The sequence below is a fragment of the Balaenoptera physalus genome (genome assembly GCF_965194825.1).
Source record: "Balaenoptera physalus genome assembly, chromosome: 12".
In the NCBI taxonomy this organism is placed as follows: domain Eukaryota; kingdom Metazoa; phylum Chordata; class Mammalia; order Artiodactyla; family Balaenopteridae; genus Balaenoptera; species Balaenoptera physalus.
Genome location: NC_138897.1, coordinates 71,165,524 through 71,192,827, shown reverse-complemented (window position 1 = coordinate 71,192,827; position 27,304 = coordinate 71,165,524). Strand labels below are relative to the sequence as shown.

Genomic DNA, 27,304 nt, shown 5'->3' with positions numbered 1-27,304 from the left:
ATGCACTCTGGTTCCTGGTTGAGCAATGTCACTGTGGTTTGGGGATCCGGTGGGGGTGGTGGGTGGTGCCTGCAGCCCTCCCCACCCCCCAAAGGTGCCCCAGTAGCCCCTCCAGCTCAGGCTGGCAGGGGCTTCGGACAGGGGGCCTGGCAGGCTCTGTGGCTGTGTGAGCACGTGCCTCAGTTTCTCTGCTGTGCCAGAAGGGGTAAAGAAACCTGGGGAGGGCAAAGCTCAGCTGGAAAGGAAGCTGGGAGAATGTGGGGGCTCTGGGGGGCTCTGGGGGTGGGAGTCCAGCCCCTGCACCCTGTGCCTTGCTGAGTCTGGTCAAAGGGGGCACCTCGGGGGGCCCCCACTCTCCCAGCCACCTCCTAGCTGGGCACCCTGAGGCTTGGGCAGGGCAGGGTGCAGGCCGGTGCTCCCAGGAGAGGAGGCGCTGTCAGCTCAGGAAGAGGGAAGCAGACACGCCACCAGGGATGGGCAGAGATGCAGGTGGAAGGGAAGCCCGCTCCCTGAGGCCCAGTGGCATTTCCGGGACAGCAGGCCCCAGGGGTAGACAGTCCGGTGGGCACTGTGTGCCAAGGGCTGGACGCAGGCCCTGTCTGCATTCCCCACACAGAAGTCTTGTCCTGGGCATTTGGTGTTCCAGTCGCCTCCCCTGAGCAGACAGGAAAGCCAAGCCCCGTCCTGGTCACCCCTGGTCACCCCTTGCCACCCCCTGCCCTGGCTTCAGCTGAGCTGGGAGTTGAACTTGGGTCCTGATTGACATTGCCTTGGGTCCCCCTCCGTCTGCCTCTGGTCCCCTTTAACCCCAGTGTCCTCTGGCTCTGAGGATGCTGCGGTGAGCTGCGGCTGGGCGGGGCCCCATGAAGAGGAGGTGAGTTGGGGTTCTGCCCTGGCCCCCTGCCCCACTGAGCCTGATCCAGGGGAGGGTCCTGGGCAGGCCTGCACTCTGCTCTCCTGGCTTTGCTGGGAACCGGGGAGCAGCCATGGGGTCCTGGGAGCCCTGCACCCCAGCTTCCCCTGGGAAGCCAAGCAGGCACCAAGTCCTCACACACACAGGACGGGACAGGGTAGCCCTGGGCATTGGCAGCCGGTGGGAGGGGTGATTGTACCAAGGCTTTCAGGGGACAGGCGGTGGGAACAGCAGTGAGGGAGTTAACGGCCGCTGCTGACTCCTCTCTGGCAGGAAAAACTCCCCATAGACGCCCTGCTGCCTGGCGTCTTGCCAGGGCCAAGACAGGGGCTGAAAACTGGGAGTCCAGGCGGGTGGCCAGCTCTGCCTCTGAGGCGGGCGCTGGAGGAAGGCAGCAGCCCCGCTGCCAGCCGCCCGTCCGCATTCCCACCTGTCTGCCTGGCTGCCCGCTGTTCGCCTGGAAACCTGTCTGTCTATCCATCTGTAATCCTGACTCTGTCCACTTGTCCATCTGACCTTCCTTCTCTGTCCAGCCATCTGGTTGTCAATCCATTTGTTTGTCTCTGGCTCCGGTCTATCTGTCCATCTGTCCCATCATCTGTGAGTCCATCTGCTCACCTTGTTGTCCATTCATCCACCTGTCTCTCTGTATATCTCCGCCCACTGGTCTGTGTGCCCACTTACCTCCTCTCTCCCCCGGGGCCACAGAGCCATGGCCCAGGGCCACGGGGCCACGATCAGCATGGTCCTGCTGGGGCTGGGGCTGGCACTGGCCATCATTGTGCCTATCGTGGTCGTCTCTTGGCACCGCGTCCACTGTGGCCCCCAGGCCTTTGCCCATGCTGCGGTTGCTGCGGACTCTAAGATCTGCTCGGACATTGGACGGTGAGTAGGAGGTGGGTGGGAACTGGGTGGCCCTTGGCCCTGACCCCTCCCGGAGACTTTGTGACCAGTGGCGAGAATGTGGAGAAGGCACACGTGTGTGTGTGCTGGCCTGTGGGGGTCGTGTGGGTTTGGCCTCCAGTAAGGAAACAGCCCCAGGGCCCTTGCACAGACCAGGTAGCAGGTGTGCACATGAGACAGACAGGGGTTTAGGGTAGCAACAGTGTGGGCAGAGCAGAGCAGAGCAGAGGTGGTATGTGAGGCTGATCCCAGCTCCAGGGCTTGGGAGGCCCAGCGAGGGCACTGCTGCAGTGTTGCTTGTCTGGTCCCGGCCCCTTCAGAGAAGCCCTGGCAGTTTTCCAAGGCTGGGGTCTTCCCCCGGGGGCATGGGTGAGGGGGTTCAGGGGCTCCATATGTAAGGACTGCCTGCCAGGGTGCACTCAGTGCTGCCCAAGACCAGGCTCCCCTCCTGGCCCTGGGAAACTGGCCTCTGATGGCATCATGTCCCCCACGGCCTCCCCTCTGCGTGTCAAGGCCTGGAGCCAGGCCAGTGGCAGGCAGAGTGACTGTTTGATGTTTGGTGGGCCGGGGCAGGGGGGCTGTGGAGAGGGGCCCCAACTGATGTTTCCCAACGCTCTTCCAGGAAGCCCAGCCCACAGGAGGCTTCCGTTGCCTACCAGGACGGGATGTGCAGGACGCCCCTCCTGGCCCCTGCCCCACTCTGGGCTTGTGGGAGTCTGGGCTAGCAGCCCCCTCCCTGCCGGCTCAGTCCGCTTCCCGGAATATCTGCCTCAAGGGCCATTGTCAGAATCAGAAGTGCTTTGTGAACCAAAGAGGACTGTCCTGGACCAAGGGGCAGTGTGTCTGAGTCCCACCCAGGGCACCACTGGGCAGATGGCATCCATTCCCCCTTCGTCCCAGGGTCACCCCTCTTCCGTGCTTTCTCCCTTGGTTTCATTCATTCCTTCCTCCCTTCGTCTTCCATCTGTCTGTTCGTCTGTCCCTGCCCTGCCCCCTTCTGGCCTGGTCCTCAGGCTCTTCTCAGGGTGCTTTGTCCCCTTCCTCAGGGCTCCCTCTAGGATGACAGGGACAAGTTGGGGGCAGACTGCTTGGTCTTCCCAGGGGGCTCCCAGGGGCCGGGAGGGGAATGACCCCTCCCAATGCTCTGGCGAATTGCAGAGGCGCTGTGCCCGCCTGAGCCCATATTTGCAAAGATGCAAACAAGTCGGGGCTTCAGACCCAGAGACCACTGATGGGGACGCGGCCCTCAGGAGTGGGGGGCTGCTTCCACGGATTTGCGAGGGGGTTCCGGGCCTGTTGTGTCTCCCCAAGTCTTTGTTGGGGGTTTTGGAGGGCCAGGGGTTGGGGTCTCTGCTCTTCAACCCTCGCTGGTGAGGTGAGCAGATGTGGTTCCCCCCGAGTGTTTCATGTCCTTGGCGCTCCACTTCCTGTTCTTGTTCTAAGAAACCAGGGGTGGGAGAGAGCCTGGAGCTGCCACAGCTGCTGTGGGACAGGGGCTCACATGATCTGGCAGGGCTGGGGAGATCCTGCAAGGGCCTCCTAGACCCTACCTCCTTCCACCCTGTGAGCGCTGGGTTCTCTCAGTGGGGCTGGGACTCCTGCAGCAGCCAGAGTCCCTGGGGGAGGACCGGCTCCAAGCCTAGTGTACACACAATAGAAGCACGGTGACAATGAGGGCCCGTCCCATCCTGCGTGATGCCAGTGTGTTAGGCTCATGTGCAAACTGGGAGTTCCGAGGCTCCACGTGAGTGCTTGCCTTCTAGGGAGACTTCAGGGTTAGTGGTGATTTTTAGGCTTTGTGATGTCTGTCTGCTGTGACCACTCGGAAATGCCACACAGGATCTTGAGTGGAGGGTTCATAGTTCCACTTGACGTAGAGGAAACTAGGCCTGCACAGAAGGGACCAGCTGGGTGTCACAACATGAGCAGGCCCAGCTGGGACTGTCCTGCTCTGCTGCCCCTGCAGAGAGGGAATCTCTCCGGGGTTGTTGGAGGGTGGGGTCTTCCCAGGGTCCCCATCCTCCGCCCAGGATTCCAGCCCGCCCAGCCCCTGGGCTTGGATCGTAAAGGCCAGAGCTTCAGTGGCCATGTGAGTAGTTGTAGAAGGGGCTGGCGGGGAGCCCAGGGTGCTTGTTCTGTGGGGCCCTGGAGTCAGGGGTGGGGAGGGGCTGGGCCCCGCAGGTTGGGTCTCATCAGCTGCTTCAGACCCATTCAGGAGTCGGCCTGTGGGTCATGCCCTCGGTGCAGAGGAGAACGGGGACTCTGGACAAGCCTCAGTTTCCCCACCTGTGAAGTGGGGCTCATGTTGGCACCTCTGTCACCGAGCGCGCCCGGCCCAGAGGAGGTGTCCCTGGCCTGTTGTAACAGTGGCTTGGTCTGGATGTGGTCGGCATCTCAACAGGGGACCCTGCTGTGGGGAAGGCTCACAGGATTATGGTGTGATGTCACCCTTCCTCCCCTCCCAGCCCTTGTGACCCTAGCGGCTCTCTGGACTCCCAGTTGGCTCACCAGGAAATTACTGCACTTCCAACCCTCTGGGGTTCAGGAGGAAACAGCCTGTATACCTGGGCATCGTGCACACACACGTGTGAGCGTGCGTGTCCGAGTGTGTATGTGACAGCAGCCTCCCAGCTCCTTGGGGACAGGCAGGTGAGAGAAGTGTGACTGCTCTGCACCGCGGCTCTCTGCTGGCCACAACTGGCCCCTTCACAGCTGAGGAGACCCAGGCTCAAGGAGGGAGAGGCACGTGCCTGGTGAGTAGGAACCCCAGCCCAGGTGGCCCCGAGCGTGTACCATCCTGCCTGTGGACATGAGCGTGTTCGTGGTACATGTTGGCAGGCGTCGTGGATGCGTGAAGGTGTGTGATGCTTGGCTACCTGCAGCACCAGCCACCTGCCAGCCATTGTCCTGGAGTCACAGTGGTAACCAGATGGTCAAGGCTCTTGCCTTCGTAGTGGGGGGAGACAGAAATAACTCCACACCTAATGCTGAGGGGTTGGAAGTGATTATTGGTCATTCTGGGTATCCTCATCTGTGAAATTTCTGTTAAAATCTTTTGCCCATCTTTCTGTCAAATTGTATATCAAATGCATTTTCTGCATTATCATGACAATCAAATGATTTTTCTCCCTTTAAAAAAATGCAGTGGGACTTCCCTGGCGGTCCAGTGGTTAAGGCTCCACACTTCCAATGCAGAGGGCGTGGGTTTGATCCCCGGTTGGGGAACTAAGATCTCACATGCCGCGGGTGTCACGGCCAAAAAAAAAAAAAAAATGCAATAAATGTTAAACCACCCTTGCATTCGTGGAAGGAACCCAGTTTGTTCATGATTTAATATCATTTTTATTTATGCCTAAGTTTGATTTGCTAATATTTTGTTTAGGATTTTTTTCTTTATATTCATGAGAGGTACTGGTCTGTAATTTTCCTTTCTTCTCATGTCCTTGTCAGGTGTTGGTATCAAGGTTACACTGGCCTCATAAAAAGAGCTAGGAAATGTCCTCTCCTTTTCCATAGTCTGCAAGAATAGGTTTTGTGTTGTTGTTGTTTCTTGTTCTTAAGATTGGTGTTATTTCCTCCTGAAACGTTTGGAAGAATTTACTGGTTAATCTTCTGAGCCTGAGTTCTTTGTGTGCATGTGAAGGTTTTAAATAACAGATTCTGTTTCTTTAACAAGTATAAGACTTTCAAGTTTTTATTTTTTCTTGAGTCAGTTTTGGTAAGTTCTTTCCAAGGAATTTGTCCAGTTTGTGCAAGTTGTCATGTGTTGGCATATAATTGTTTATAACGTCCTCTCATTATTATCCACTTAATGTCCATAGAGTCTGTAATGAGGCCCCTTTTTCATTCTTGATATTGGTAACTAGCGTTTTCTCTTATCATTCTTGATCAGTCTTGATAAGGGTTTTATCAATTTTACTGTATTTTGGAAGAATCAACTTTTGGCTTTGTTGATTTTCTTTATGATGCATTTATTTCCTCTTTCTTTAGTTTCTACTTTTATCTTGACTCTTTTCTCCTCCTTCCATTGAGTTTAAGTTGCTTTTTAAAAAATATTCATCTTGAGATACATTTTGGGAAAAACAAATTATAAGGTGGATACATAGATGATTGATCTTTAAAGTCTTTTCTAGTACATGCACTTAAAGCTATAATTTTCCCTCAAAGTTTGGCTTAGCTGTATTCCACAAGTTTTTTGTTGTTCTTCCCCTAAATGTTCATATTTTTATTTTGAAAAAGTTTTACACCCACAGAAAAATGGAAAGAATACCCATATACACTTCACTTAGATTCACCAGTTGTTCATATTTTGCCACATTCTCTGTCTCTCTCTTTCTCGTGCTCTCTCTCTCTCTCTCCATATATCTATATTTCCACATATTTGGAAAATAAGTTGCATTTATCATGACACTTTATCCCTAAATACTTCAAACATGTATCTATTAAGAATAAGATTATTCTCCTATATAACCTTAATACCATTATCACACTCAAGAAATTTAACCTTGGTACAATTATAGTATCTAATACCTAGTCCAATTCAAAAATTTTCCAATTGACCCAATCTTTCTTTCTTCCTTTTTCTTTCTTTCTTTCTCTCTTTCTCTCTTTCTTCCTTTCTTTCTTCCTTCCTTCCTTCCTTCCTTTCTTTCTTTCTTTCTTTCACTTTTATTTTTTTATCTGAATTTTTATTTTTTTATACAGCAGGTTCTTATTAGTTATCTATCTATTTCATACATATTAGTGTTTATATGTCAATCCCAATCTCCCAATTCATCCCACCCCCACCCCATCTATCTTTTTAGATCCAGTATCCAGTGATTGTCATGTTTCTCTAGTCTTCTTTAATCTAGAACAATCCCCTGCTTTAAAAAAAAAAAAAAAAAAAAAGTTGATATTCTGTGACATTAAAGAAGTCAATTCGGTTGTATCAGTCTTTCTTTACAATCTTGGTTTGTTTTTATAATTTATTTACGATCAGATTCAGGTTAAACACAATATAAGATAGGTGGTATTTTGCCTTCCCATTGTATCACACAAGAGGGAACACAATGTGAGACCCTCTCATCATTGTGATGCCAAGTTGGATCACTTCATAAAGCTGGTGTCTTCCAGATCTCTCCGTTGTACGGGGTACCATTTCCCTATTAAATTAGTAACGTACGGTTTGATACTTTGAGACACGGCGAATATCCTTTTCTCAAACAACATTTACCCCATGTTTTAGCATCTATTTTTATCCTTGTCTCAACAGATACATTTGTGTTTGCAAAAAGGCGATTTCTAAACTAGTCATTTCTTCACCACTCATTGGCTGGCATTCTTCTATAAAAAGGATCCCCCTTCCCCAACCCAGATATTCTTGAGTATTACTATTGACTCATGGATTATTTTAGTTCACTATGTTATAATCCATCACTTTACTCTTTCTGATGCTCAAATTGTCACAAATTTGACCAGTGAGAGCCCCTTTAAGCCAGCATCTATGTTCTTTTACACAAATCCATCAGTCTTAGAGAATTTTCTTGACATGTACACAAAATGTTCCAGGATCTACTCGTATATTCCCTCAAACCTGAAATCAGGAATTGGTAGAGAATGGTATTTTAGAAATGAAAATCTGGATGCTAAGAGGGTTCATTATTATTGGGATGCCATTGCTTCTAGGTAGTATCAGTGCATAGAACAAGAAAAAATGTAAAATCTCTGACACCTCCAGTTCAAATCCACTATGATGGGGTCTTCTGCATCTTTCTCCATCCCGTCTTGTCTCTGCAACTATGAGAGAAGTCCCCAACAATGTCCATATATTTACTTACTTGCTGTATCCCCAGGTACTCACAAAAAAGTTTGAGAATTACTTCAACAATGCACTATGAACAATGAATCTGCTAGAGAAAATTCAAGATGTCTTTGCAGAGGTTTTTTTGGTCCTTAAGATATATCCCATGAAAGATGGGCAGTTAATTAACTGTGTGATTATGTTAACAGTTCAATATACTATTAGCTTAGTTTTTTTCAATTAAAATTCAATTTTAGGGTTTTCCTTTTCATCCTTTCTGTTTAATTTTCTGTCTGAATACAAGTCAGAACTGTATAAAAAGGTATTCTCAAAAGTCTCACTCTCATCCATATGACCTTTATTCTGTTCCTATTCTCTCTTTTAGAGGAAATCGTTTTCATTTGTTTTGGATTTATTTTTCCTGTGTTTCTTTTCTCTTTTTTCAAATGCATATGTGTGTGTATATAGATATATATATATCTTTTTCTTTTCTTTTTTCTCTTTATTTCTTTTAAAATTATTTCTGTTTTTTGCAAAATAATCAAATATATCCCTTATTTTCTCTTTCTGATATACTTTTTGATACTGAGAAAGGTTTATATGTTTGTTATAATGGTTATAATTATATTAGTATCTTTTTTAACACTATTTATTTATTTATTTACGTCTGCGTTGGGTCTTTGTTGCTGTGCACGGGCTTTCTCTAATCGCAGCGAGCGGGGGCTACTCTTCATTGTGGTGCGTGGGCTTCTCATTGTGGTGGCTTCTCCTGTTGCAGAGCACGGGCTCTAGGTGCATGGGCTTCAGTAGTTGTGGCACATGGGCTCAGTAGTTGTGGCTCGCAAGCTCTAGAGCACAGGCTCAGTAGTTGTGGTGCACGGGCTTAGTTGCTCCGTGGCATGTGGGATCTTCCCAGGCCAGGGATTGAACCCATGTCCGCTGCGTTGCCAGGCAGATTCCTAACCACTGCGCCAGCAGGGAACTATGTTGGTATCTTTATTATGTTATATGGTAAATATAATAACAATATTAGATATATACGATATGGTCCTCATAGTTCTTACTCTTTCAATATTCTCTATTGGCTCCTCTGATGGTTAATTTTATGTACCAACTAGGTTATGATGCTCAGTCCCAGCTGTTTGGTCAAATATTAGTCTGCACGTGACCATGAGGTTATTTTGTAGATGTGATTAACATTCACAATCAGTTGGGACTTCCCTGGTGGTCCAGTGCTTCCCTGGTGGACTCTGTGCTTCCACTGCAGGGGGCATGGGTTCCATCCCTGGTCAGAAAACTAAGATCCCTCAAGCTGTGCGGCTTGGCCGAAACAAAAACGAAAACAAAACACATTTACAATCAGTTGACTGTAAGACAGATTGCGCTCCATAATGTGGGTGGGCCACACCCAATCTGTTGAAGGCATAAAGAGCAAAACCTGAGGTTCCCCAGAGAAGAAGGAATTCTACCTCAAGACTTGGACATAGAAATCCTGCCTGGGTTTCCAGCTTATTGGCCTGCCCCACAGATTTCAGACTCAAGACTACACCATCAGTTTTCCCCTGAATTTATAACCTGCTGGCCTGCCCTACAGATTTCGAACATGCCGGCCTCCACAATAACGTGAGCCAAGTCCTCAAAATAAAAATTTCTCCCTATATGTATATTCTATTGGTTCTGTTTGTCTGAGAACCCTGACTGATACCGTTCCCCACTATGAGTAATACTGAAACTACCTGGTAACTTCTTCCTCCTGTTCTTCCCATCTCCCAGCATAGGGTCTAAAGGGATATCCTTTTACTGTCAGTTAATACCTATCAGTCAAGCAGTGAGCTTCTTTTATTTTCATATATCCTTTCCATTCTCACCCCACCCTCCTCTTATATCCGCACAACAGACCTCACGACCCATAATAGCTTTAGCTGTTTCTCCCATTTCTTTTTTCAGTTAATTTTCCCTCTTCCCACCAGATGGATTTTCTGTCCATACAATCATCAAAAGTAAATTTTCCATTGGCACAATTAACACATCCATAACATCCAATTTTATGTGCAATAAACAGGCAAATTTACTTTTATCAGTACTAGGGGCCTGTAAAGCCAGAGTCTTTTTTTTTTTTAATCTATTATATCTGTTATTTAGCCCATGAGTGAACGACAACAACCATGTCCTCAAAACAACATCCCTACCCCATTTTTGTAATGGTTGTACTACTGTACCTACATTTTCAGAACAATAGCCATTCCATCTCTATACTGTTTCTGTTATAACCATCATTTTTAGTCTCAGATCTACTGGTCAGTATATATTTAATTCTTAGTCCCACTTCTTATGGCAAAGTCTCTCCAGTTACTTGAGTTGTCTGAAGTTTTTTTTTTTTTTATGAGATTTCTCAGGAAGGGTTCATGGGGAAAATATTCACTGAGTTCTTGCATGTTTATAACAGTCTGTGGCCCCTGGAGGTGAAGGTCAGTTTAGCTGGATATAAAATCCTTGGTTCACATGTTCTTTCCTTGAATGTATTGATTATAACACTCCACTGTCTCTGGCATAAAGCATTGATGTTGAAAAGTCTGATGACAATCTGATTTTCTTTCTCTTATAAGAGACTTAGTCCTTTTTACCTAGATGCCCAAATAATTATTAATTTTTATTAATATCCAATAGGTTAATTTGAATACATCTCTATATTGGCTATTCTGAATTGATTTCCCTATGCAGTGGAGTGCGCTTTCGACAAGTAATTTTTTTTTAATCAGAAAAGTTACCTTGAATTGTAGTTTTTATTATTTATTATGTTCCATAGATTTGGCTTTCCTCCTTGGGACTCCTATTAAGTGTATGTTTGATCTTCTTTATATCTGTATTTTAAAATCTCTTTCTTCGTTTTTTTTAAGAAGATTTATTTATTTATTTATTTAATTTATTTTTTGGCTGCGTCGGATCTTAGTTGCAGCACGCGGGATCTTTGTTGAGGCATGAGGGATCTTTTTGTTGCAGTGTGTGGGCTCTTTGTTGCGGCACGTGGGCTTCTCTCTAGTTGTGGTATGCGGGTTTTCTCTTCTCTAGTTGTGGTGCACAGGCTCCAGGGCACGTGAGCTCTGTAGTTTGTGGCACAAAGCCTCTTTAGTTGAGGCATGTGAGCTCAGTAGTTGTGGTGCGCAGGCTTAGTTGCCCCGCGGCATGTGGTATCTTAGTTCCCTGACCAGGGATCGAACCTGTGCCCCTGGCATTGTAAGGCAGATTCTTTACCACTGGACCACCAGGGAAGTCCTTCTTCATTTCTTTTTGATTGAAAAAAATTTCCCCCTTTTCATCTTATCTTTCTTTTAATGTATCTCTATAGGTATTGGCTCTGTGTTTATCCTTGTTTAGGCTTCACTTCTGATAATTTTTCTTTTATGCTTCATTCTTTCCTGAGTTCTATAATTTTGGTTTTTAAGTCTTCAGCTTCTCCAGTCACTTCACTTTAAGGTTTTTCTAATTCCAATGTATACTGTTCTTTCATTGCTTCTATAATTCTTTTAATTTATTTAGCACATCTTAAAAATATTAAGTTGCAGTTTACATCTGCTCTGTGGGCTTGTCTTTCTGGCATGCCTCCACGGGACATTATTCTGATTTTTATTATCTTTTTTCCTTATATCAACTCTGTATGGGGTGTGGCTTCAATACCTTGTATTGTTCATGTTTAAGGAAGATGAGTTTTCCTGTACTTTGAGTTTAGAAGGTAAGTCAGAATAGCTTTTATAGCATCATGGCTCTTGGTTCCTTTTGTTGTTTTCACAAAATGATTTTAAAAATATATACGGCCTCCTACTTTCTGGTATTTGTCTTCTCTGATCACCTCCACAACTTTTTTTTTTTGGCTGCACTGCGCAGCTTGTGGGATCTTAGTTTCCTGACCAGGGATTGAACCCAGGCCCTTGACAGTGAAAACACAGAGTCCCAACCACTGGACTGCCAGGGAATTCCCTGCCTCCATAACTTTTTGAAAACATCTACATCTTCACTATCCTTTGCCCCTGTCGTTCCTGTCCTGCTCAGTCTGACTTCTCCTCCCACTGGCTTCCCCTCCGTGCAGGGCTCTGTTCTGGAGAGAGAATGGGATCCCCCATGTGGAGAGTTCTCAGGACCCAGAACTCCTCGGCACCCTCCAAACTTCCCTTGGCCACCTTTCACTCACCCGTAAGCTGGAGACTGCAAAACTCAACCTGTAAAACTCATCTGCGCAAAGGTTCTTGGGTTAATTGGTCTTCCAGGCTTCCCTGTGAGAACCAGTGGGTGGTCTGGGAGTTCTCCAGACCCACTGTCTCCCCTTCCCTTCCTTCCCACCATTGCTGATAAGCCTACTGCTTTTTAAAAAAAAATTATTTATTTAATTTATTTTTTGGCTGCATTGGGTCTTCGTTGCTGTGCGTGGGCTTTCTCTAGTTGCAGTGAGCGGGGGCTACTCTTCGTTGTGGTGCACAGGCTTCTCATTGCGGTGGCTTCTCTTGTTGCAGAGCACGGGCGGTAGGCACGCGGGCTTCAGTAGTTGTGGCATGCAGGCCCAGTAGTTGTGGCTCGTGGGCTCTAGAGCGCAGGCTCAGTAGTTGTGGCTCACAGACTTAGTTGCTCCACAGCATGTGGGATCTTCCCAGACCAGGGCTTGAACCCATGTCCCCTGCATTGGCAGGTGGATTCTTTTTTTAAAAAATTATTTAATTAATTAATTAACTTATTTATTTATTTTTGGCTGCATTAGGTCTTCGTTGATGAGTGTGGGCTTTCTCTAGTTGTGGCGAGCAGGGGCTACTCTTCGTTGCGGTGCACGGGTTTCTCATTTCAGTGGCTTCTCTTGTTGCGGAGCATGGGCTCTAGGTACACGGGCTTCAGTAGTTGTGGCATGTGGGCTCAGTAGTTGTGGCTCACGGGCTCTAGAGTGCAGGCTCAGTAGTTGTGGCACACAGCTTAGTTGCTCCGTGGCATGTGGGATCTTCCCAGACTAGGGCTCGAATCCATGTCCCCTGCATTGGCAGGTGGATTCTTAACCACTGTGCCACCAGGGAAGTCCTGGTAGGCATATTCTTAACCACTGCACCACAAGGGAAGCCCAATCCTACTGCTTTTGATGTACGATATTTTCATTACACTTGATTCAAAATATTCTCTATTTTCCATTGTACCGTCTTCTTTGTTTCATGGGTTATTTAGTAGTGTTTGTCTTGATTTCCAAATATATGAGGATTTTCTAATTAATTTCTGTGAACTTGTTGAGACTTACTTTAAGGTCCAGAAAACGATCAATTTTTTAAAATATTCTGTGCATTCTGGGAAAGAATGTGTCTGCAACACTGCTGTTGAGCGCAGTGTTCTGTATATGTCAGTTCAGTCAGTTTATTATTATGACGTCCTTCAAATCTTCTACAGCCTCACTGTAGAAGATTTTTTTTCTTATTATTCTATCAGTTACTGAGAGAAGTGTGTTTGTCTCCCACTGTGATGTTTGTCTAATTCTTCTTTTCATTCTGCCAATTTTTGCTTCATATATTTTAAAACTGTTAAGTGCATATACATTTATATTTTCATATCTTCTTGTTGAATTGAGGTTTTTATAATAATAACATGTCCCTCATTATCTCTAATAATATTTTCTTTTAAAAGTCTACTTTGTTTGAAATTAATATAGTTATACAAGCTTTCTTGGTTAGTGTTTGTATGATATATTTTTTTAATAATTTTATCCCCTATGTGTCTCTCTCTCCTTTTTTTTTTAATTGAAGTATAGTTGATTTACAATGTCATGTTAGTTTCAGGTATACAACACAGTGATTCTGTTATATGTTCTTTTTCAGGTTCTTTTCCCTTATAGGTTATTGCAAAATATTGAGTATAGTTCCCTGTGCTCTACAGTAGGTCCTTGTTGGTTACCTATTTTATTCCCCTATGTCTCAATCTATTTTCTATTTATTCTATCCTTTTTTCTCTCTGTAGTTAAATTTGGATATTTTGTATTGAATTAATCTTTTTGTAAAATCTGTGTTTAAACTGTTGGTAATCTCCTGTTAGCATTGAGCTCCTAATTTCATGTTTTATAGTTGCCAGTTCTCTGATGAAATTCTTAATCTTGTCTTTTATTTCCTTGCATATAGTTATTCAAAGTCTGAGGTCTGACCCTTCATAATCTGGAGATCCTATGGTCTTTTCCTTCATTATCTATGCTTTCTCTTGGGCTTTGTGCTGTCTTCCTTCCTTGTTTGCCTGGTCGTTTTTTTTATAACAATAAACACCTTTTTTACATGAGCTAAGATAGGAGGGAGGAGGATTTATTTGCTTTTCGGGGCCATGGTATTCCTCAGATAGAATTCCAGCTCCTTGTCCTCGAGCACAAAGCCATCTGCTTGACCACACTGGCCTGGTCTTGAAGTGATGCATGCAAGACGCTTGCCCTGCTAGAACTGCTCCTCTAGAACAGTGGTCCCCAAGTTTTTTGGCACCAGGAACTGGTTTCGTGGAAGACAATTTTTCCGCGGACCGGGGCGGTGGTGGTGGGGAGATGGTTCAGGCTGTAATACAAGCGATTTTCAGGCAGTAATGTGAGTGATGGGGAGCAGCAGATGAAGCTTTGCTCACTCATCTCCTGCTGTGCGGCCCGGTTCCTAATAGGTTGCAGACCGCTGGGGACCCCTGCTCTAGAAGACGGCTGATTTGGGTGTTCTTCTTCCTTTCTTCATATTTCTTCTGAATTTTCTTTGATTGTTTTTTGTTTAAAGTCTCTTCCTCCTCAGGAGTCAGCTTGGCCCCTTCTTGCGGCCCAGGGGCAGGGCATAGTGGGGCATACTATGTGTTGTTGGTGAGCATGATGCCATTCTGCACCAGGGTCTTGGTATGGACCAGTTCATCATTGGATGTATTGTAGACAATATCAGTAATCCTTGTCTTGCGTGTACAGCATGCCGAGCCCCAGGAGAAGTTCCCCACGTCCAGCCTCAAGGCCCCGTACTTCTTCTTGTCTCCCCACATGCGGACTGTGTGTCTGTGGCGGGGACCAGTCTTGGTGTTGGCAGTGGGGCATCCCAGCTCACACTTCCGCTTCTGGTTGTAGGGCTTCCTTTTGCTCTAGGTCTTGTGGTGCTTGTGCCAGTTGTCCTGAGAGATGCCCATCGCTCGGCACTGGCTGGAAAGAGGGCTTAGTCCTTTTTAATTGAGCACTAGTGAACGTGTATAAAGATTGTTAAAATTTTTTAGAAATAATTTGAGGCCTATATGCACAGAAATCTCTGGCGTTCCTATACACCAACAATGAAAAATCTGGAAGAGAAATTAAGGAAACTCCCATTTACCTTTGGAAAAAAATATATGTAATACCCAGGAATAAACCTGCGTAAGGAGGTGAAAGACTTGTACTCACAAAACTATAAAACACTGATGAAAGAAATCAAAGATGACATAAACAGATGGAGAAATATACCATGTTCTTGGATTGGAAGAATCAATATTGTGAAAATGACTATACTACCCAAAGCAATCTACAGATTCAATGCAATCCCTATCAAACTACCAATGGCATTCTTCACAGAATTAGAACAAAAAATCTTACAATTCATATGGAAACACAAAAGACCCCGAATAGCCAAAGCAATCTTGAGAAAGAAAAACAGAGTTGGAGGAATCAGGCGTCCCGACTTCAAACCATACCACAAAGCTACAGTAATCAAGACAGTATGGTACTGGCACAAAACCAAAAATATAGATCAATGGTACAGTATAGAATGCCCAGAGATAAACCCACGCACATATGGGCACCTAATTTATGACAAAGGAGGCAAGAACATACAATGGAGAAAAGACAGCCTCTTCAATAAGTGGTGCTGGGAAAACTGGACAACTACATGTAAAAGAATGAAATTAGAACACTACCTAACACCATACACAAAAATAAACTCCAAATGGATTAAAGACTTAAATGTAAGACCAGACACTATAAAACTCTTAGAGGAAAACATAGGAAAAACACTCTTTGACATAAACCACAGCAAGATCTTTTTTGACCCACCTCCTAGAGTAATGGAAATAAAAACAAAAATAAACAAATGGAACTTAATTAAACTTAAAATCTTTTGCACAGCAAAGGAAATCATAAATAAGACAAAAAGACAACCCTCAGAATGGGAGAAAATATTTGCAAATGAAACAACAGACAAAGGATTAATCTCCAAAATATACAAACAGCTCATGGAGCTCAATATCAAAAAAACAAACAATCCAGTTAAAAAATGGGCGGAAGACCTAAATAGACATTTCACCAAGGAAGACATACAGATGGCCAAGAGACACATGAAAAGATGCTCAACGTCATTAATTATTAGAGAAATGCAAATCAAAACTACAATGAGGTATCACCTCATGCCGGTCAGAATGGCCATTATCAAAAAATCTACAAACAATAGATGCTGGAAAGGGTGTGGTGAAAAGGGAACCCTCCTGCACTGTTGGTGGGAATGTAAGTTGATACAACCACTATGCAAAACAGTATGGAGGTTCATTAAAAAACTAAAAATAGTACTACCATATGACCCAGCAATCCCACTACTGGGCATATACCCTGAGAAAACCATAATTCAAAAAGACATGCACCACAATGTTCATTGCAGCACTATTTACAATAGCCAGGACATGGAACCAACCTAAATGTCCATTGATGGATGAATGGATAAAGAAGATGTGGCACATATATACAATGGAATATTACTCAGCCATAAAAAGAAATGAAATTGAGTTATTTGTAGTGAGGTGGATGGACCTAGAGTCTGTCTTACAGAGTGAAGTAAGTCAGAAAAACAAATACCGTATGCTAACGCATATATATGGAATCTAAAAAAAAAAAAAATGGTACTGATGAACCTAGTTGCAGGGCAGGAATAAAGAGGTAGACACAGAGAATGGACTTGAGGACATGGGGTGGGAGGGTGAAGCTGGGGGAAGTGAGAGTAGCATCAACATGTATACACTACTGAATGTAAAATAGTTGGCTGGTGGGAAGCAGCAGCATAGCACAGGGAGATCGGCTGCGTGCTCTGCGATGACCTAGAGGGGTGGGATAGGGAGGATGGGAGGGAGGCTCAAGAGGGAGGGGATGTGGGGACATGTGTATGCATATGGCTGATTTGCTTTGTTGTGCAACAGAAACTAACACAGTAATTGTGAAGCAATTATACTCCAATAAAGATCTATTAAAAAATAATTTGAGGCCTAGGATATCAACATTCTGGGATCGCCTTAATCCAGTTTGAGTGGCTGAGATCATCTGAAGCTGGGCCGCCGTGCTTGTAAGAGCTGCTCTGTATCTAGTTGACTGTTACTCGGAGTGAGGACCCGTCCCCAGGTGTGGTCCCCCAGCACACCCAGCCCCAGGCACTGGAGGATGTCAGAAGCCCTGCTTGGCCGTTCAGCCTCCTCTTCCAGGACTGGCAATCGTCTGGAGGGGAAAAGCGGCTCCAAAAGCCAGGCTCCTCTCACTCGGAGGCCTGTATTTCTCTCCTGCTTCTGATGCCCTTGAGCAGATGTTTTCTATTTGTCTGGCTTTTCTAGTTGTCTGTGGAAGTTTGGTCTGAATTGTTTAGTCTTTCATTACTAGGATGTCTGCTTTACATGTTAACAGATTATTTTTTTTAAAACCTATGGGAGCAAGGCAGCTGCAGGGGACCAGATAGGAGACTGTTACAGTAACCCAGGTGAGAGATGCTGGTAGCTTAGACCAGGGTGGTGGTGTGGTGGAGGAGGTGATGAGAAAGGATTGGAATCTAAGTGTATTTTGGAGGTATAACTAACAGGCAGGATTGGCCGTTGGATATGGGGATGAAAGAAAGCGACCAATCAAGGACGACTCTGAGGTTTATGGCCTGAGGGTGAATGGTTGTGTCCTTTTCTAGGATCGTGATGACTAAGAAAGGAGTGGTTTGGGGGGCAGAGGTGGGAGGGAAGGAAAAAGTGAAGTTTAGGTCATGTTTAGAGTGAAATACCTCTTAGATGCCTAGGGGAGGTAGCCTGTGGATGGCTGGGGATAAGTTCCTGGAGTTTAGGGGAGATCAAATTTGGGGGTCATCAGCACAGAGGTTGCATTTTAAGCCCTGAGCCTGGATCAACTCATCTGGGGGAGGACATAGATGCACCAGGACCAAGGACTGAGCCTGGGGCCTCCAACATCCTGAGGTTGGGGTGGTGGGAGGAAAACCGGAGCGTGGTAGGTGGGGGTCCTGAAAGCCTAGTGCGGAAAGCACTTCCGAGGTCAAGTGAGATGCGGCCTTTGTGATGGGAATTTAAATTTGTTTTTTCCAGTTTGTCTTTTTTCTTTGTTTATGGTGTTTTATTCTAATTAAAATGTGTGTTTCTCTGTGCCTGGATGTAGAATCTTAGTTCTTTCATACTTCTGGCTTCGTGCCCTCTTTCCCATTCCAAGATTACCTGTGTCCATGTGGCGCCCATGTGTGCCCACATGTGGGCCCAGAGCAGGGATATGTGGCTCCGGGGAGGGGTGAGCCCAGCATGGAGTGCTCGGATCAGCGTGCCTGAGCTGAGAAGGTGCTGGGGTCAGTGGTGGGGGAAGGGGACCCAGGCCCAGCCCCTCTTTGGACCTTGGTTTCCCATCTGTGACCTTGAGGTGCTGGGGAGGATTCCTGGCTGTGAGGGAAGAGGCAGCCCCCAGTGAGCTGTGCAGGGCTGTGCCCCAGGGAGATGGGCATTTCCTCGGCACAGGCCAGTCTGACGAGCACCTAGGAGCTGAAGGGTTCACACCTCACTGCCTATGGACAGATGGGGAGACTGAGGCCTGAGAGCATTCCCACAGACCGTGGGGCCCTGGGAGGGGCTGTGGAACCCATCAGCCCAAGCCCTAAGCCCTGATGGCAGCGCAGGATCCCGGGGTCACTTGAAAAAGTCCAGTCTTGAAGGGGTTGGGCCAGTGTGTCCCCAGTGAGATGAGGAGTGGCATCCGCCAGGCTGGGCTCCCAGCGCTGCCGGGAGGGACGGAGGGGCTGGCCCGGGCCTGCTTCTGCCTGTTGTAAATGAGCCACTGCTGCTGGGAGGACCTAGCAAATAATGGCAGCTGGAGCACTTTGTAAACTGAGATGCACCTTATATACAGCCAGGGGCAGTGTAAATGGCATCACAATTTGCAATCTGTAGAGTGCTGTACACCTGTGAGTGGCTGGACTTGAGGGGGCAGCCCAGTGCGGTTTGGTGGCAGCAGGCAGGCCACCCACCTGTCCCCATTCCCCAGTGAATGCTAGCAGAGCAGCCCAGGTCGGGAGGCTGGGGCAGGGGAGCCAGGCCACTTACTCTGTGCCATGTTCCCTAGAGCCATCCTCCAGCAGCACGGCTCACCCGTGGATGCCACCATCGCGGCTCTGGTCTGCACCGGGGTTGTCAACCCCCAGAGCATGGGCCTGGGTGGAGGGGTCATCTTCACTATCTACAATGCGTCCACAGGTGAGTCCATACGGGACCCCCGTGGGGAGGATGGGCTTGTCCACAGGTGCTAACAGTGAGGTGCTTGTAGACCACCTGAGTGTATGGCCGACCTGCCCTGTCCACCCATGCCCCTTCCTGGGTCTCTTGGTGCCCCCCAACCTCTGCAAAGCTGAAACCAAGTGTTAGCACAGAGGCCAGTTCATGGTACAGAGAGAGAAACTGAGGCCCAGAGCAGGGCCGGGGCTGTCTGAGGGGGACTGTTGGTGTGCAGTGAGGCCTAGCAGCCACCGGGGTGCCCTTGACACCCCACACGCCCTGCCCAACTCCAGGGAAGGTGGAGGTCATCAACGCCAGGGAGACGGTACCTGCCAGCCACGTCCCGGGTCTGCTGGACCAGTGCAAGCAGGCCCAGCCTCTGGGCACAGGTGAGGCCCTAGAGGGGCCACCCGCTCCCACCCCACCAGACCACTGGGGCTGACCAGAACCCCCCACCCTGAAGGGGCAGCGCCCCTCATGGACGGCTGAACCACCCTGGCACTGAGGGGTGGCAGCTGGGGATGGGGAGCCTTTGCGGAGGTCCTGACTCCCCGGGTTTTCCTGGGGGAGGGCTCTCTGAGTTGGGAGGGACGATCCAAGCAGAGGGACCACCTCAGCCGAAGGCCCAGAGAGTTCAGTGGAGACGGGTTGGGGGGCTGGGGGTGGTGGGCGGGGATGGGGCCAGTTTTTCTGGGTGCCACAGGCCTGGCCATGGACTTTGTGCAGAGGGCAATGGGGAGGCACAGGGGTGTGAGTGGGGAGGGCCGTGGTCCCAAGTGGGCTCCAGAAGGCTCGCTCTGGCTGCCACGGCTGGGGGGCCAGGCAGCCAAGTGTGGAGTGATGGAGAGCCCCCAGGGGCCAAGGGGGGCGGCCCAGGGGCAGGGGCGTGACACCTGTGCCATGCAGGTGCCCAGTGGATCGGGGTGCCTGGGGAGCTCCGCGGCTACGCTGAGGCGCACCGCCGCCACGGCCGCCTGCCCTGGGCACAGCTCTTCGGGCCCACCATCGCACTGCTCCGGGGGGGCCTCCGCGTGCCCCGCGTCCTGAGCCGCTTCCTGCACAGCAGCTACCTGCGCCCTTCCCTGCACGCATCATCCCTGAGGTGAGCTCCGATGGGGGCCCAGGGCCCCTCCTCAGCCCAGCCCCTCCTCAGCTCCTCCTCCAGCCAGTGGATCAACCTTCTGGGGGCCCGGGCCCTGGATGGCCAGTATGTCACTGTCTCAGCTCAGAGACCTCCGGTTCCACGTGGCAGAACCTCATCAGAGGGCTCAGGCCAGAGAGAGTTTATGCCAAAGTGATGCGGCTCCCAGGGCACAGATTTGGGCCCTGCCCTCCCCCCCACCCACACTCTTTGGGCTGGCAGGAGGGCTTTGGCCACCCCACTCGCCCACCTGGCCAGCCCACTGACCAGGAGGAGCGCCGGGTGTCAGGCCCTGGGTGGACGCCGGCTTGGCGGGGGGTGGGGGGGTGGGGCGTGTCCTCCCTGGGCCTGGGTGATGAGACACATGAGGGGTGTCAGCCCCACCCAATCCTGGAGAATCTGCCCCCATGTCCACTGCAGCCCCTCAGGATCCCGGACCAGGACTCCCTCCCTGTAGGGTCCCTGCAGAAGTGTGGCTGCCCTCCAGGACCTGGCCTCACCCTGAGGCCGCACCCCACCCCCCAGGCAGCTCTTCTTCAATGGGACGGAACCCCTGAGTCCTCACGACCCACTCCCGTGGCCCGCGCTGGCCGCCACCCTGGAGACCGTGGCTGCGGAAGGCGCAGAGGCCCTCTACACAGGGAGGCTGGGCCAGATACTGCTGGAGGACGTTGCCAAGGAAGGTCAGTACGTACGGCCCCACAGGCCCGTTCCGCCAGAGAAAGAGGGGTCTGGGCGCCAGGGCTGAGGGTGGGTCCGGTCCTCCCCTCCCCTCCCCTCCCCTCCGAGAGGGGGCCAGCTGCTCCCAGGGCTTGGAGAGGCCGTTGCCCCAGTCCTGCCCTCTGCTGGTCTCAGGGACCTTGCAGTCAAAGCCCCCGAGGAGCAGGGCCCCGAGGGTTAGGGCCACAAGACGGGAGCCATCGGTGGCTGCGGGGGTGCTCCTGGGCCTGGAGTTGGCCACCCTCAGTCTCTCAGAGGCCAGCATGCCTCCCCCACCTTCTCCCACTCTCCCCTCCGACCTGCCCGTCCCTGGCCTCTGTCCACCCATCCCCCAGCCCTGAGGCCACTGCCCACAGGCCCAGCACCACCCCTCTGGGCCTGGAAGGCTAGGGAATGAGGGGGGCCCCCACTGTGTGAACTGGGGTCCCTGGCTGACACTCTGCACCTTGTTTCCCCGTCTGTACATGGAGTCCTCTGTCTCACCCCAGGCAGCCAGTTGACCCCGCAGGACCTGGCATCATTCCGGCCTGAGGTGGTGGATGCCCTGGAGGTGCCCCTGGGGAACTACACCCTGTACTCACCGCCACCGCCTGCAGGGGGCGCGATTCTCAGCTTTGTCCTCAACGTGCTCAAAGGTGAGGCCCCCAGGAGCCCGGGGGTCCGGTGCCCGTGAACTGAATTCCAGGCCCAGCCAGGCTCTGGGTAGCCACTGCCTCCTCCAGCTCAGCCCCCTCCTCAGATGCTGAAGACGGGGCTGAGCGGGCCAGGACGGTGTGTTCTAGAGCTGGCCTCCGGTGTGGCCCACGCCTGGGCTCTGCTGAAGGGTCTGCCGTCACCTACCCACTAAGTGCCCCCAGGTGACCCCGGCCCAGGGCACAGGTGCAGTGGCTCTGCAGGTGGTGAGCTGCCGGTCCAGTGTGTGCAGCTAGGGCTGAGGCCCAGCCTATTGCAGCCTGCAGGGGGGTTGCAGGCTGCCTGATGTTGCCTGTGGCTGCCGTAACAAAGTATCACAAATTACCAAAACCTGGTGGCTCAGACAACAGAAATTTATTCTCTCATAGTTCTGGAGGCCAGAAGTTCAAAATCAGGGTGCCTGCAGGGCCACAGTCCTTCCGGGGGGGCCTGGGGGAGAATCTGTTCTTTGCCTCTTCCAGCTTCTGGTGGCTGCCGGCATTCCTAGGCTTGTGGCTGCATCCCTGCAATTTCAGCCTCCGTGGTCACACAGCCTCCCTCTTCTCTGTGTCTGTTTTATAAGGATATATGTGGTTACATTTAGCGCCCACCCGGATAATCCAGGATAATCCACTCCTCTCAAGATCCTTAATTTAATCACACATTTGCCATACAAGGTAATATTCACTCTTTTTCCATATAAGGTAGTATTCGAAGGTTCTGCGAATTAGGACATGGACAAATCTTTCTCAACCCACTACACAGGATGACCCCCACCTGCGCCCACCCCCTCCCCAGGGTTCAACTTTTCCGCGGAGTCGGTGGCCAGGCCCGAGGGGAGGGTGAACTTGTACCATCACCTCGTGGAGACGCTAAAGTTTGCTAGGGGGCAGAGGTGGCGGCTGTGGGACCCTCGAAGCCACCCGGAGGTCCAGGTGAGGTGCCCTGAGCTGGTGGAGAGCCCTCTTCCCTGCCCGAGGGCTCAGCATGAAGGGAGGTTCAGGCCAACGGGTGCTCCGTCCACAGACCCTGAGAGCCTGGCGGGTGAGGCTGGAGGGATGTGTACACGGTTGGTTCTAGAACAGGATGGCCTGGCAGTGGCCCAGAGCAGGGAGGGTGGAGCAGTCTGGGGACTGAAGGGAGCCCTGGAGGGGCAGGTATGGGAGGGCAGTGGTGGCGCTGCGTCTCTGACACCCTTAGGGGACCTTCTGCTCTGTGACCCCACCTGGCCTCTCACTGACCCCGTCACCTGTCTGCCCACCCCAGAACGCCTCCCAGGACCTGCTGGGGGAGGCTCTGGCCCAGCATATCCACCAGCAGATCGACAGCCGGGGTGACCACCAGCTCAGCCACTACAGCCTGGCCGGGACCTGGAGCCACAGGATGGGCACAGCCCACGTGTCCGTGCTGGGGGAGGATGGCAGTGCTGTGTCCGCCACCAGCACCATCAATACACCGTACGTGGGGCCAGGGGCAGGCGGGCAAGCCCCACTCCATTCCCTAGACCTGAGCCCTTCACCCCCAGCCTGGCCTCCCAGCACCTCCCTGGCTGTGTCCATCGAGTGGTACCTTGTTTTTCCCTCTCCTGTGTCAAAAGGGTCCTACACCCTGACACCTCTGGCCGAAAAGGCTGCTGATGGGGTGGCCCTGAGCCAGGATGAGGACGGGCCTTACAACCAGAAGGATGCCGTGGTGGGGGGCAGGGTGGATCTTTGGGGGCAGGGACAGGGAGGGAAGAGCAGTTCCAGGATGCTGGAGGGCAGCTGCTAAAACGAGGGGCTTCTGGAGGGCTGGGGCGCAGCCCGTGTGTGTCGGGAGCCCACGGCCCGTGCCCAGCTCTGCCTCTGTCCACAGGTTTGGAGCCATGGTGTACTCACCGCGCACGGGCATCCTCCTCAACAACGAGCTCCTGGACCTGTGCTGGAGGCACCTGCGGGGCTCCGGAGTCACACCCCCTCCTGGTGAGCACAGTGCCCCGGGGCGAGAGGAGGGAAGGCAGGAAGGCCGGGCAGGCCCAGCACAGAGACAGGGATGGAGGGGGCGGCCCCAGGGGGCGCTGGCTTGGAAGCGAGGCTGCACTGATACCCGTCCGGCCTCCAGTTCCAGGCGAGCGGCCCCCGTCATCCATGGTCCCCTCCATCTTGGTCAACGCAGCCCAGGGGTCGAAGCTGGTGATTGGCGGGGCTGGCGGGGAGCTCATCATCTCTGCTGTGGCCCAGGTGAGTCTGGGGGCTCCTGGATGGAATGTGCCCTCGCTGGGCGGCCCTGTTGTCCTGCTGTCCTGGGAGGGGTTGGGGAGGGTGGCTGGTGCCCCTCCCTCCCTCCCTGCCTGCATCCTTCTCTCCCCCATCAGGCCATCATGAACAAGCTGTGGCTGGGCCTTGACCTGCAAGCTGCCATTGCGGCCCCCATCCTGCACGTGGACGGCAAGGGCCGGGTAGAGTACGAGCCCAGCTTCAGCCAGGTGAGGCCGTGGGCCAAGCCACCGCTAGGCGGACGCCTCAGTGCTTGCCTTCAGAGCCCCTGATGAGGCCTCAGCTTTTGAGTGTGCCCGGTGCACTTCGGCTTTGGGGGCCACCAGGAGTTGAGAAGCTCCATGGGAGAGGCAACAGGCAGCTAGTCTCCACGGCAGGGGACAGGGTGTTGTTCACATGACTCCCAGAACGAGCTCCCCTGCACCTTGGTCCCTGCTCTTTCTGGGCCATTCTCTCCGGAAGCTACTCTCCCCGGCTGCGGCCTCTCAGACTCTCCCTCATGGTGATCTGCTTCCTTGTGTGATCTGCAGCTTTTATCTGCGGGTTTATTTGTAAAGGAGTCTATTATTCCTGGGAGTCTGCAGAGGGATTTCCCTCCAGGGCACTGGGTTCTTGGATCCCCACACAAGCAGGAGCTAAATTCTCTTGTGGGACTCCCAGCCCCTCCCCTCCGCCTGGGCAGATGGCTGGTCTCCTTGGAAGGTCTCTGGGCTGGCAGATGCCCTCACTAAGACCCACTTTAAAAGACTAGCAGCTTTTCAAGGCTCCAAACTTCATGCCCAGGGTCCATTCAAGCAGCTGGGGTTCAAGGTCATCAAAGCTGCCTTTCCTGTTATGAGCTTCTCTGGTCTCAAGGCCACCTCCCAGGGCCCTTGGAATTCTGAGGACCACAGAGTAAGGGGCCTTGAGTACAAGGGGGTGTGTAAGTCCTGAGAACCTTAGTCTTTGGGCCTGGAGACTAAGGACCTCAGCCCGTCAGGCCCAAACTCTCAGAGTCCGAGGCCCTCCCTCCCAGCCTCCCTCCCTCCCAGCCTCCCTCCCTCCCTGTGCAGGGTCCTCCCTGTGGCAGGAGGACTTGATGCTCTCCCAGGACTCCTCCTCTTAGGCCCTTCTCCTTGACCTTGACTGAAGGTCTTTACTCTGTGAACACCATTCTCCAAGGACCTCAACTCTGAGAATTTGGACCTGACAGCCTGGAATCCAGAGAACCCTGAGCCCACGGCCCTCAGCTCCCTGGAAGTTAGAGTGTTGGCCACACAGGTCAGGGCCTCCCATGGAGAACATCTGAGGTGCTGGGTGGAGACCCTGAGTCTCCAAGGGCCCTCAGAGCCAAGGCCCAGGCCTGAGGCCAGGAGGGTCGTTGTTCCTCAGGGCCTTGGAGTTTGGCCATTATGACCCTAAGGAACAGTCTCCGAGGACCACAGGTCCTGCCTGTGCCTTCCAACCTAAGGACACTAGGTAATTAGCGTGTCAGGCAAAGATACACCCAAGGCCATAGCGCCTGGAGACCTCACCGTACCCGTGGCTCAGGTCCTGGAGGCCCTGGTTCTGGGGACTGCAGGGCACCTGGAACCGAGGGCCCTGGTGGGCGGGGGTCCTTGGCCTTAAGTGGGAATGTGGGGCCCGAGTAGCACAGGTCTCCACGTGCCAGGATTTGTGTGAAGGGTCACAGACTGGCAAGTGTGGGGACCAGGCCCCGAAGCAATGTACTCAGGCCCTCAGACACCAACACCTGGGCCCTGATGCCCTCCAATTCCACACACTCACCGTCTCAGACCTGAGCCTTTACAGCCTGTGCTCGGAGTGCCTCACCCTTGGGGACCGTTGGTGCCTGTGGCCTGAGGTCCATGTCCTTGGACTCATGGGTGTTCAGAAGCCTCCAGCTGACTCCTCCACCAGCGGGGCCCTGGAGAGTCTTGGACCCCCGTCTTCTCATGCTGGTGTTGAGATGGCAGGTCCTAAGCCACGAACAATGCTGGCATCAGGGCCATTCCTCCTGTCCAGGGCAGGAGCCAGATGTTAAGTTGGGCCCTTCTTACGTATGGGTGACCTGGGACTCCGAAGGGCCCAAGCTCTGCCTTCTAGAAGACTTTGCTTTCAAGGTCCTCAAAACCTTGAAAGCTACCCTCTCCACAGAAGCCCTTGGACTCCTTGCTTATCACGTGGAGGCCCCTGGTGTCCTTGATCCAGGACAGAAGTGAACCTGCATCTCAGCTTCCTTCTCGTCCGGGCGATGTCCTCCTGTCATATCCCCTGGAGCCCAGGCTTCTCCTCTGGGGCCTTTGGAGTGGGAGGCCGTAGACTCCATGCCTGCAGACCAGGCTGCATCCAGCGCCCCTCTGTCCTCTCCCAGACCGCCCCTGCCAGTCCTGCCTCCTCGGCCAGGGTCCTCAGCTCCCTGCCCGGGTCCCAGCCCCTCCATGACCAGCCTTCTCTGCTCTCCAGGAGGTGAAGAAGGGGCTCCAGTACCGGGGCCAGAACCAGACCGAGAGGCCCGTTTTCCTGAACGTGGTCCAGGCCGTGTCCCAGGACGGGGCCTGCGTGTACGCCGCAGCAGACCCCAGGAAGGGTGGGGAGCCCTCAGGCTACTAAAGAGGCTGCTCCCTCCCCACAGCTGGGATCCCGCCCGGCGTGCACCCAGGCTGGCCTGGTCCATGGGACCGAGCGCTCCGGCAGAATCTGGACCCCTTGGCTGGACGGTCAGCCTGGGGCTTCAAGAGGTGGGGACAGCCCAGCAGATGGACGGCTGTGGGGGCCGAGCCCTCCCCTCCCAGAGCCCCTGTGGCCCTGCCCTGACCCCTCCAACCTCCCCAGGCCTCTCAGCCAGGACTGTGCCCCCACCCCCCGAAGCCCCATTCTCCAGCTGTGTATCTTCCAGTCCAAGATTGAAGAAGAGGCTGCACCACGCCTGATTCAGGGTCGAGGTGGGGAGGGGACCTTCAGAAAGCACATGCGGTGAGCTGCAGCCCTCCACACACACCACCACGGAGCCGGGGAAACCAGACACGGGCTGGGCCTTCTCCAGGCCACCCCTGGACACTTGCTGGGGCTCCACACATGGCTGCCCGGACCCACCCGTTGGGAGGAAGACAGGGGTGTGGCCTGGGGGCACCTGTCCCTGGCTCCTGGGGGCCCTTGGCCCAGGCCCGTCCTGGAGCTTGTCCTCCGTGCCAGGAAAAGGCTGGATGAAGCAAGACCTAAGCCCTCCCCAGCCCCCAACTCCAACATGTTCTCACCCTCAGCACTGTTGACGTTTTGGGTGAGTCATTCTTCGCGGGGGCGCTGTCCACACACTGTAGGCGGCGGAGCGGCATCCCTGGCCTCCCCTTGCTAGATGCAGTGTCACCCCACCCCCACAGCCAGTCACCAAACCACCCCCGATTGAGACCCACGATCCCCCAGCCACCGTGGATGGCTTTGCCAGCTCCTGG

At 51.6% G+C, this 27,304-nt stretch overlaps 2 protein-coding genes and 1 pseudogene across 8 annotated transcripts in view; 1 reads left to right on the top strand and 2 right to left on the bottom strand.

Annotated features, from left to right (window-relative positions):
• The first annotated feature begins 268 nt into the window (after nt 1-268).
• On the top strand, nt 269-27,122 carry GGT5 (gamma-glutamyltransferase 5). 5 transcript variants are annotated; one of them, XM_082416315.1, is made up of 12 exons: nt 269-1,798; nt 18,937-19,067; nt 19,379-19,474; nt 19,992-20,187; nt 20,752-20,909; nt 21,435-21,581; nt 22,417-22,553; nt 22,885-23,075; nt 23,473-23,579; nt 23,719-23,837; nt 23,972-24,082; nt 26,227-26,411. In XM_082416315.1, exons 1-12 carry the CDS (start codon nt 1,626-1,628, stop codon nt 26,323-26,325), a joined length of 1,665 nt encoding a protein of 554 aa, XP_082272441.1. In that variant the 5' UTR covers nt 269-1,625; the 3' UTR covers nt 26,326-26,411. The 5 variants fall into 5 exon arrangements, with proteins under 5 accessions (XP_082272441.1, XP_082272440.1, XP_082272442.1 ...); XM_082416314.1 differs by having other exon boundaries at nt 25,976-26,328; XM_082416313.1 differs by having other exon boundaries at nt 272-1,798; nt 26,319-27,122.
• LOC309639320 (small ribosomal subunit protein eS8-like) lies at nt 10,499-18,928 on the bottom strand (annotated as a pseudogene). Its single transcript has 2 exons — nt 14,256-18,928; nt 10,499-14,029 (listed from the first exon to the last, which is right to left on the bottom strand). The product of its transcript is annotated as a small ribosomal subunit protein eS8-like (transcript).
• Nucleotides 21,972-27,304, bottom strand: part of SUSD2 (sushi domain containing 2) — a 26,538-nt gene continuing 21,205 nt past the window's right edge. For both annotated transcript variants that reach the window (XM_082416295.1, XM_082416298.1), the window contains exons 16-17: nt 25,641-25,869; nt 21,972-22,189 (exon numbers count right to left, since the gene is read on the bottom strand). The gene's annotated coding sequence lies outside the window, so the exon portion shown is untranslated. The remainder of the gene's footprint in view (nt 22,190-25,640; nt 25,870-27,304) is intronic.

What these genes read in the sequence shown, in the direction of transcription:
- GGT5 (XM_082416313.1), top strand. Translation starts at nt 1,626, where the DNA reads ATGGCCCAGGGCCACGGGGCCACGATCAGCATGGTCCTGCTGGGGCTG. An exon ending in TATCTACAATGCGTCCACAG is followed by an intron (nt 19,068 to 19,378) that starts GTGAGTCCATAC and finishes GCCCAACTCCAG; the next exon opens with GGAAGGTGGAGGTCATCAAC. An exon ending in GGAGGACGTTGCCAAGGAAG is followed by an intron (nt 20,910 to 21,434) that starts GTCAGTACGTAC and finishes GTCTCACCCCAG; the next exon opens with GCAGCCAGTTGACCCCGCAG.